The following is a 10,924-nucleotide window of genomic DNA, read 5'->3' on the forward strand; positions in this document are numbered from 1 at the left end:
TTCCAGGAAAGGTGTCACTTTATCTGATTATGAGTTTGAGTCAGGAACCCAGGGCTGAATACTGTGCCTTCCTATGCTCTTCTCTTGGGTTACATATTCTGCTCCGCCCCTTCAAGGTAGTCCCTGCATCTGGTGTAGCTGGCTCCTTAGCGTAGTACTGTCATAATTAGGAGTTAAGCCTTCCAAATTCTTGTGTTTGGTATTAGCAAGTACATTTGCCTGGAGATCTATCACATCCATCAAACTATCTTTTTCCAGGAAAAAAAGTAGTATTTTAGGCCTCTCTGCTTTTTCTCTTTCCATTGATGCAGAATTACAGATGAAACAGGGTTCCATTTGTTGATACCACTCCAATCTCTGATATATCAATATTATCATTTTATTATATAAACAATAGCTATTGCTTTTTGAAAGTCCATGTTTTAATTTTCTTTAAATTCTGGAGTTGGAGAACGATAGAGGATGAGAGAGAAAAGGACAAATTTAGAGGATTTTATTAGAGGTGGTGACAGCCATTGGCAGTTGATAGTATATCGGAAGTTCAGAAGATAGAACCAAGAATGTCTCCCATGTGTCTGATCAAGCAACTACATGGTCAGTAGTGTCAGTTATTGAAATAAGGCTCTAAAGGACAGTATTTAACACCCCACAAACCCCCTGGTTAAAAGAGGAAAAGGAGAAGGGGGTGGTAGAGGATGACTTGGTTAGATAGTGTCACCAACTCAATTGAACTTGAGCAAAATCTGGGAGATAGTGGAGGATAGAGGAGCCTGGCATGCTGTGTAGTCCATGAGGTTGCAAAGAGTTGGACATGACTTAGTGGCTTCACTACAACAATATACATATTACATAGTCAAGTTGTGATGCTGTCAGTGGAGACTACTTTTACAAATTTCTGTAGAGTCCAGTTGAGCTCAAAACTCAATATATATCTCAGTTTATATCTCTGTATATGCATATTGAAAAATCAAATCGCCAGCATTCATTGGATCATGGAGAAAGCAAGGGAATTTCAGAAACACGTCTATTTCTGCTTCATTGACTACCGTGAAGCCTTTGACTGTGCGGATCACAGCAAACTGTGGAAAATTCTTAAAGAGGTGGCAGTATATCAGACCACCTTACATGTCTCCTGAGAAACCCATATGTGGATCAAGAAGCAAGAGAAATGGACATCAAACAACAGACTCATTCAGAATTTGGGAAGGAGCATGACGAGGCTGTAATTATCACCCTGCTTATTTAGCTTAAATGCAGAATACATCCGGTCTTCCCAGGTGGCTCAGTGATAAAGAATCCACTGCCAATACAGGAGACATGGGTTCAAACCCTGGGTCAGAAAGAGCCCCTGGAATAAGAAATGACAACTCCACTTGTCAGTTGTCCAGTTGCCACTCCAGTATTCTTGCCTGGAAAATACCTTGGACAGATGAACCTGGTGGGCTACAGTCCAAAGGGTCACAAAGAGTCAGACACAACTGAGCCACTGAGCACGCATGCACTCAAGGTACATCTTGTGAAATGCTAGGCTGGCTGAGTCAGAAGCTGAAATCAAGATTGCAGGAGAAATATCAACAACCTCAGATATCATATTGCAGGTGATAGCAATATAACAGGGAACTAAAGAGCCTGTTGATGAGGGTGAAAGAAGAAAGTGAAAAGGCTGGCTTAAAACTCAGCATGCAAAAAACTAAGATCATGGCATCCAGTCCCATCACTTCATGGCAAATAGATGGGGAACAAGTGGAAACAGTGGCGAATTGTATTTTCTTGGGCTCCAAAATCACTGCAGATGGTAACCGAAGCCATGAAATTAAAGGTAAATTCCTTCCTTGGAAGGAAAGGTATGATAAACCTAAACAGTATTAAAAAGCAGAGACATCACTTTATCAACAAAAGGCCCATATAGTCAAAGCTATGGTTTTTCTAGTAGTCATGTACAAATGTGAGAGTTGGAACATAAAGAAGGCTGAGCACCAAAGAACTGATGTTTGCAAATTGTGGTGCTGGAGAAGAGTCCCTTGGACAGCAAGGAGATTAAACCAGTGAATCCTAAAGGAAATCAACCCTGAATATTCATTAGAAGGATTGATGCTGGAGGTGAAGCTTCATCACTTTGGCCACCTGATGCAAAGAGCCAACTCATTGGAAAAGACTGACACTGGGAAAGAGTGAAGGCCATAGGAGACGAGGCAGCAGAGGATGAGATAGTTAGATAGCATCACCAACTCAGTGGACATGAATTGGAGCACACTCTGGGAGGTAACACACAGAAGAGCCTGGCGTGCTGCAGTCCATGGAGTCACAAAGAGTTGAACATGACTTAGTGATGGAACACCGACAATAGCATATATACTATGCATATTACATAGTCAAGTTGTGACACTATCTGTGGGGACTGCTTCTACAAATTTCTATAGAGACCACTTGAGCTCAAACCTCAGTGAAATTTCTGAAAGAGGCCTTAGAAGAATTATGTTGCCTAGGGACTTACTAGGGCTTCCCTGATAGCTCAGTTGGTAAAGAATCTGCTTGCAATGCAGGAGACCCCGGTTTGAGTCCTGGGTTGGGAAGATCCCTTGGAGAAGGGATAGGCTAGATAGGGAAGAATTTTCAAGCACTGAAATTAGTAAACACTTAAATTTTAATAAAAAAAATGGGCCAAAGAACTAAACAGACATTTCTCCAAAGAAGACGTACAGATGGCTAACAAACACATGAAAAGATGCTCAACATCACTCATTATCAGAGAAATGCAAATTAAAACCACAGTGGGGTACCATCTCATGCCGGTCAGAATGGCTGCTATCAAAAAGTCTACAAACAATACGTGCTGTAGAGTGTGGAGAAAAGGGAACCCTCTTACACTGTTTGTGGGAATACAAACTAGTACAGCCACTATGGAGAACAGTGTGGAGATTCCTTAAAAAGCTGGAAATGGAACTGCCATATGACCCAGCAATCCCACTGCTGGGCACACGCACCGAGGAAACCAGAACTATAAGAGACACGTGTACCTCAGTGTTCATCACAGCACTGTTTACAATAGCCAGGACACAGAAGCACCCTAGATGTCCATCAGTAGACGAATGGATAAGAAAGCTGTGGTACATATACACAATGGAATATTACCCAGCCATTAAAAAGAATGCATTTGAATCAGTTCTAATCAGGTGGATGAAACTGGAACCTATTATACAGAGTGAAATAAGTCAAAGAAAAACACCAATACAGTATATTGATGCATATATATGGAATTTAGAAAGATGGTAACGATGACCCTATATGCGAGACAGCAGAAGAGACACAGATGTAAAGAACAGACTTTTGGACTCCATGGGAGAAGGCAAGGGTGGGATGATTTGAGAGAATAGCATTGAAACATATTTATTACCATAAATAGATCACCAGTCCAAGTTCGATGCATGAAACAGGGCACTCAAAGCCAGTGCACTCAGACAACCCTGAGGGATGGGATGGGGAGGGAAGTGTGAGGGGGTTCAGGATGGGGAACATATCTACACCTGGGGCTGATTCATGTCAATGTATGACAAAAATCACTACAATATTGTAAAGTAGCCTCCAATTAAAATAATTTAAAAAATTTAATTTACTTTTCTTAAAGGCTATACCAAAGAGTCGGACGTGACTGAGCGACTGATCTGATCTGATCTGATCTGATACTTAAGTAACCCTTAAAGTGGCCTTATAACATCATGTCAGTGGTACAGAAAGAATATTGAACTTAGGGATTCAGTGATTCTGTTTTTATCCCAACTCTTTCACTGAAAAACAAGTTGTTTATGTTTTTATGGTAAAGCAACTAATCAGAACTGTTTGTCAAGGCATACTCTACTAGTACTCTTCCCATAACCATCCTCTAACTATAATGTAGTTGAAAATGATTTCAGCTCTTTGAACTTCATGCATTCCCTTACCTCTAAAATTCTAGAGTATGTTAAAACTTCAAAGGCACTAAACAATATTTATAAGATTGTTTTATTTTCTAGAAACTGAAAGAATGAACTTAAGAAATATGAAGCTAACATTATCAAAATACTTATATTTTTATTTTCATAATTTCATAAATTTACACTAATAATTTAGAGTAAGAGATGAACTCCTTTTTTGTTTTTTAATATATTTTTGGCTGTGTCTCTAGTTGCAGCTGGAGAAGGAAATGGCAACCCACTCCAGCATTCTTGCCTGGAAAATCCCATGGACAGAGCCTGGTGGGCTGCAGTCCATGGCGTCGCAAAGAGTCGGGCGTGACTGAGCTGCTGTCACCTACACTAGGTGAGGCATGTGAGTATAGTTGCCCTGTGGAATGTGGAATTACTTCCCTGACCAAGGATTGAACCCATGGAAGACAGATTGTTTTTTTTTTTTTTAATTTATTAATTTTAATTGGAGGATAATTACTTTACAATATTGTGGTGGTTTTTGCCATAGTTCGGCATTAATCAGCCACAGGTGCACATGTGTCCCCACTTCCTGAACCCACCTCCCTCCCACCCTATCCGTCTGGCTTGTCCCAGAGCACTGGCTTTGGGTGCCCTGCTTCATGCATCAAACCTGCAGTGGGGAAGGCAGGTTCTGAACCAGTGGACCACCAGGGAAGTCCCCAAGAGATGAACTCTTTTTTTTCCTTTTTTAAATTCTTCTTTCAGCTGTGTGTGACTTGCTAAAAATTATTTTGCATTAACCTTTCTGAATTTTGTTCTCTTCTTTAGAAAATGATGTCAGAATTCCAAGCAAGGAGCACTTGTTTTTTTCTCTAGTGTGCTTTGTGCTTATCTTTCCCCTTCCTGGAAAAAGAGTAACATTTTGGCTTTTGTCATTATATTTCTATTATTCTAGTGCCAAGGCACATGCAGTTGTATAACTGATGACATTTATAAGTATTTTTTTCTCAATTATTTGCTAAAATTCAGGACTAAGCCTAAAGCTCATAGTGAACACTGGTCCAGGCCTTCTCCTTCGTTATTCTCAGATAAAATACCATAGTCTTTGTTTGAACACTGTTTGAAATGTATAGTTACAATGGAAATTGTCGCCTTCCTTCTGAAGATATAATAGAGTAACTCCTGTCATTTCAGACTGTAATATGTATTTTAATGATTTGTATATCTCCGTGGCAGATCAGTGGCTTACTGCTGGAAGGATGCAGTTTTGATGGAAATCGACTTTGTGAAAATCAGCATGATTCTCCTAGTGTATCGTCAGTTCTCCCTTGTTTTATGGGCTGGATTCCACAGGTAATACATTTTTAACAGGGACAGCTTTAATCAATTCATTTTTGGATTAAATCTTTCTAATAAGATGTTCTTGGCCTATGAATTTTTTGTTTACTTTTTAATCTCACCTGCATTTGAACAAATTTATACTGAAAATACTGTGTCCTTTATTATATTTAAGATGTATAGGACTTTTTTTTCTATGGGGGGGGGTATTAGTTCTAGAAGGTCTTGTAGGCCCTCATAGAACCGTTCAGCTTCTTCAGCATTACTGGTCAGGGCATAGACTTGGATTACTGTGATATTGAATGGTTTGCCTTGGAAATGAACAGAGATCATTCTGTTGTTTTTGAGATTGCATCCAAGTGCTGCATTTTGGACACTTCTTGACTATGATGGCTACTCAGTTCTTCTAAGGGATTCTTGCCCACAGTCATTATAGGGGACAGGAATGCAAAAGTAGGAAGTCAAAAAATGTGTGGAGTAACAGGCAAATTTGGCCTTGGAGTACAGAATGAAGCAGGGCAAAGGCTAACAGAATTTTGCCAAGAGAACACCCTGGTCATAGCAAACATCCTCTTCCAACAACACAAGTGAAGACTCTACACATGGACATCACAATCACAAGATGGTCAACACCGAAATCAGATTGATTATATTCTTTGCAGCCAAAGATGGAGAAGCTCTATACAGTCAGCAAAAACAAGACCAGGAGCTGACTGTGGCTCAGATCATGAACTCCTTATTGCCAAATTCAGACTGAAATTGAACAAAGTAGGGAAAACCACTAGAACATTCAGGTATGACCTAAATCAAGTGCCTTATGATTATACAGTGTAAGTGACAAATAGATTCAGGGGACTAGATCTGATAGACAGAGTGCCTGATGAACTATGGATGGAGGTTTGTGACATTGTACAGGAGACAAGGAGCAGATCATCCCCAAGAAAAAGAAATGCAAAAAGGCAAAATGGTTGTCTGAAGAGACCTTACAAACGGCTGAGAGAAGAAGAGAAATGAAAGGCAAAGGAGGAAAGGAAAGATTACCTGTTTGAATGCAGAGTTTCAAAGAATAGCAAGGAGAGATAAGAAAGCCTTCCTCAGTGATCAATGCAAAGAAGGAGAGGAGAACAATAGACTGGGAAAGACTAGAGATCTCTGCAAGAAAATTAGAGACACCAAGAGAGCATTTCATGCAAAGATGGGCTCAATAAAGGACAGAAATGGTATGGACCTAACAGAAGCAGAAGATATTCAGAAGAGGTGGCAAGAATACACAGAAGAACTATACAAAAAAGATCTTTATGACCCATATAACCATGATGATGTGGTCACTCACCTAGAACCAGACATCCTGGAATGAGAGGTCAAGTGGACATTAGGAAGCATCAGTATGAACAAAGCTAGAGGAGGTAATCGAATTCCAGTTGAGCTATTTTTAATCCTAAGAGATAATGCTGTTGAAGTGCTTCACTGAATATGCCAGCAAATTTGGAAAACTCATCAGTGGCCACAGGACATGAAAGGTCAGTTTTCATTCCAATCCCAAAGAAAGGCAATGCCAAAGAATGCTCAAACTACCGCACAGTTGCACTCATCTCACACGCTAGCAGAGTAATGCTCAAAATTCTCCAAGGCAGGCTTCAACAGTGCATGAACTATGAACTTCCAGATGTTCAAGCTGGCTTTAGAAAAGGCAGAGGGAGAGGGTGGGAAGATTTGGGAGAATGGCATTGAAACATGTAAAATATCATGTATGAAACGAGATGCCAGGTCCAGGTTCAATGCACGATACTGGATGCTTGGGGCTAGTGCACTGGGACGACCCAGAGGGATGGTATGGGGAGGGAGGAGGGAGGAGGGTTCAGGATGGGGAGCACATGTATACCTGTGATGGATTCATTTTGATACTTGGCAAAACTAATACAATTATGTAAAGTTTAAAAATAAAATAAAATTAAAAAAAAAAAGAAAAGGCAGAGGAACCAGAGATCAAATTGCCAGTATCCATTGGATCACAGAAAAAGTGAGAGAGTTTAATAAAATCATCTACTTCTGCTTTGTTGACTATGCCAAACCTTTGACTGTGTGGATCACAACAAACTGTGGAAAATTTTTCAAGAGATGGGAATACCAGACCACCTGACCTGCCTTCTGAGAAATCTGTATGCAGGTCAAGAAGCAACAGTTAGAACTACACATAGAATACAGACTGGTTCCAAATTGGAAAAAGAGTACATCAAGGCTGTATATTGTCACCCTGCTTATTTAACTTATATGCAGAGTACATCATGAGAAACACTGGGCTGGATGAAGCACAAGCTGAAATCAAGATTGCCAGGAGAAATGTCAATAACCTCAGATATACAGATGACACCTTATGGCAGAAAGTGAAGAGGAACTAAAGTGCCTTTTAATGAAAGTGAAAGAGGAGAGTGAAAGAGTTAGCTTAAAATTCAACATTCAGAAAACTAAGATCACGGCATCTGATCCCATCACTTCATGACAAATAGATGGGGAAACAATGGAAACAGTGGCTGACTTTTATTTTTGGGGCTCCAAAATCACTGCAGATGGTGACTGCAGCCGTGAAGTTAAAAGACACTTTCTCCATGGAAGAAAAGCTGTGACCAACCTAGACACCATATTAAAAAGCAGAGACAGTACTTTGCCAACACAGGTCTGTCTAGTCAAGGCTATGGTTTTTCTAGTAGTCATATATAGATGTGAGAGTTGGAAAGCTGAGTGCTGCAGAATTGCTGCTTTTGAACTGTGGTGTTGGAGAATACTCTTGAGGGTCCCTTGGACTGCAGGGAGATCAAACCAGTCCATCCTAAAGGAGATCACTCCTGAGTATTCACTGGAAGGACTGATGCTCAAGCTGAAACTCCAATACTTTGGCCACCTGATGTGAAGAGGTGATGCATTTGAAATGACCCTGATGCTGGGAAAGATTGAAGGTGGGAGGAGGAGGGGATGCCAGAGGATGAGATGGTTGGATGGCATCACCGACTCAAGGGACATGAATTTGAGTAATCTCTGGGAGTTAGAGATGGACCGGGAGGCCTGGTGTGCTGCAGTCCGTGGGGTTGCAAAGAGTCGGACATGACTGAGTGACTGAACTGAACTGATAGGACATTTTAAAGCCTTTATTTTGTTATGAAAAGAATAACATCATAATTTCTAAATAAGCTTTAGTCTGAAAAGAAAAAAACGCTGAATGGTTATGTGAACTACCAATGTTCCTGTTATTTTCAGCAATGTGCTAAATGCTTTATATACTTTACCTTATATACTTTTCTGAGTAGCCCTGAAAGGTGGATATTATTATTCCTATTTTCAAATGTGGAAATGTGTTCACATAGCTTAAATGAGGAAATATGTAGTCACATAACTTAAATGTGTTTCGTATATCTAAGCATGCAGAAATCGAAAGCAGCACGATGTTAATACACATCTGGCTTTCATATCATACCTTGTCCTGATTGGCAAATGAAGAAAACTGTCTTGACAGAGACTTACTAAGTTAACTTTTCCCTTTTAAGGGGCTTCCCTTGTGGCTCAGCTCGTAAAGAAAGAATTCTTCTGTAATGCGGGAGACCTGGGTTCGATCCCTGGGTTGGGAAGATCCCCTGGAGAAACAAAGGGCTACCCACTCCAGTATTCTTGCCTGGAGAATTCAATGGACCGTGTAGTCATGGGTTCCAAAAGAGTCAGACACGACTGAGTGACTTTCACTTTCCCTTTTAAAACCTTCAATTTTTTAACAATGGAACTTGAGGGATATTTGTCTTTAAAGTAGGACATATTTGTAGATGAAGTGTGTAACTTTTACTTAACAATAGAATTTTTAAATGTAAGTATGAATACATGTAAGCTTAAAATTTTGATTGTATATATATTCACCAACAAAACAATTTCTTATACTGTTTACTATAAGAAAAATAATTTTATAGTTGGGAAATATTTCATTGAATTTTCTAATTATTATAATTTCTTTTGTAAAGTAAAAAAAATAAAAAAATAAGAATATGTATTTTAAAATAGAAACTAATAAAACCATAGCAGTTACTGCTCAGAGATATATAAGAGCATCCTCTGACCTAAAAGAACATACATTTCTGAGAAACTCTCCATTTCCCCCCGCCATATAAGCTTCATTTTCTCTTATGAAATGAGAGAAAGTGAAATTATTTTATTTCTATCAAGCTATTGATTCATGTAAGAAATTGGTATATCAATCAATTATGGATTACACACATGAGGTGTATGAACCATATTGAAAGTTATGTATAAAAGTTAAGGTTAAGATAACATATAAAGTTGTATATGATGCCAATTTTTTAATTATGTAAAGTGTTAATTCTTTGGCAAACAAAATTAAAAGCCATATGGTGACCTTGATGAAGAGGAAAGGTAGGACATGTATAAACTGGTTCCCTTATGGGGCTGCTGCTGCTGCTGCTAAGTCGCTTCAGTCATGTCCGACTCTGTGTGACCTTATGGACTGCAGTCTACCAGGCTCCTCCATCCATGGGATTTTCCAGGCAAGAGTACTGGAGTGGGTTGCCATTGCCTTCTCCTCAATTACAGAGAAATCCCAGCAATAAAATAGAGAGCATGGAGAAGACCTGAGTAGGCATAAATGCAGAAGACAATGACCTCAAGCAGTACCCACATAACTGACCATTATCTGAATGCAAGTCAAAAATGCAGTGTTGTACTGGGCTGTATAAAAAGCAACATAACCTTGTAAGACTTGGAATTTATCCTTCTACAACACTGTGGTCTGAGTATCATTTCTATACCATTTTATTTACCATACTTTAAAAAAAAGAACTGGGATGGAAAGCTAAAAATAATTTAATTCAAAAAATAGTTCATGTAAAGAGAGATAAAATGAATTGGCATAGTCAATAAAAGAGATTATTGAAAGATAAGATGAATTTATTATTTTTGTAAAAGGGATTTCCTCCAAGACTTTTGCACTTTTTCCTGACACATAATGGAAGGATTTAAGGTGCTTCCCCACCTCTTTTTTCCCCTCCTCCCTTAAGTGAGGCTCATTTTCCCATATAACCTTACTGTTTTGACTGCCTCTCCTGGATCAACTAAGAGGAGAGAGAATATGGGACATGTTGCTAAATGTTTCAGAACACAGAATTTTGGAGTCTAACAGACTAAATCCCATTCTCAGCTCTCAAACTTATGATCTGGGTGATTTGGGGCTAATTGCCTGGTCTCAACGAGCCTCATTTGAAAGTGGAGACTGGTGTTTCCTATAGAACCATGTTGAGCCCCTGTATCTGTGAAGTACTCACCAGGGTAAGTTACTAACTTACATGGTTACTTAGTACACGTGGTAAGTCTGACTTATCCTGAAGTGAACATTTTTAAATATTTTTATAATAATATGATAATTATTTCATATGGTACACTATAGTACACTGCTGCTGCTAAGTCGCTTCAGTCGTGTCCGACTCTGTGCAAACCCATAGACAGCAGCCCACCAGGCTCCCCTGTCCCTGGGATTCTCCAGGCAAGAACACTGGAGTGGGTTGCCATTTCCTTCTCCAATGCATGAAAGTGAAAAGTGAAAGTGAAGTCGCTCAGTTGCGTCTGACTCTTAGCGACCCCATGGACTGCAGCCTACCAGGCTCCTCTGTCCATGGGATTTTCCAGGCAAG

At 39.6% G+C, this 10,924-nt stretch overlaps 1 protein-coding gene across 2 annotated transcripts in view; it reads left to right on the plus strand.

Annotated features, from left to right (window-relative positions):
• DYNC2H1 (dynein, cytoplasmic 2, heavy chain 1) overlaps positions 1–10,924 on the plus strand; it is a 394,047-nt gene that overhangs the window by 371,417 nt on the left and 11,706 nt on the right. For both annotated transcript variants that reach the window (XM_010838873.1, XM_010838872.1), the window contains one exon: positions 5,142–5,258. In XM_010838873.1, the coding sequence (XP_010837175.1) occupies positions 5,142–5,258 (117 nt within the window). The remainder of the gene's footprint in view (positions 1–5,141; positions 5,259–10,924) is intronic.

This window comes from Bison bison, unplaced genomic scaffold (assembly GCF_000754665.1).
Source record: "Bison bison bison isolate TAMUID 2011002044 unplaced genomic scaffold, Bison_UMD1.0 scf7180017864107, whole genome shotgun sequence".
In the NCBI taxonomy this organism is placed as follows: Eukaryota; Metazoa; Chordata; class Mammalia; order Artiodactyla; family Bovidae; genus Bison; species Bison bison.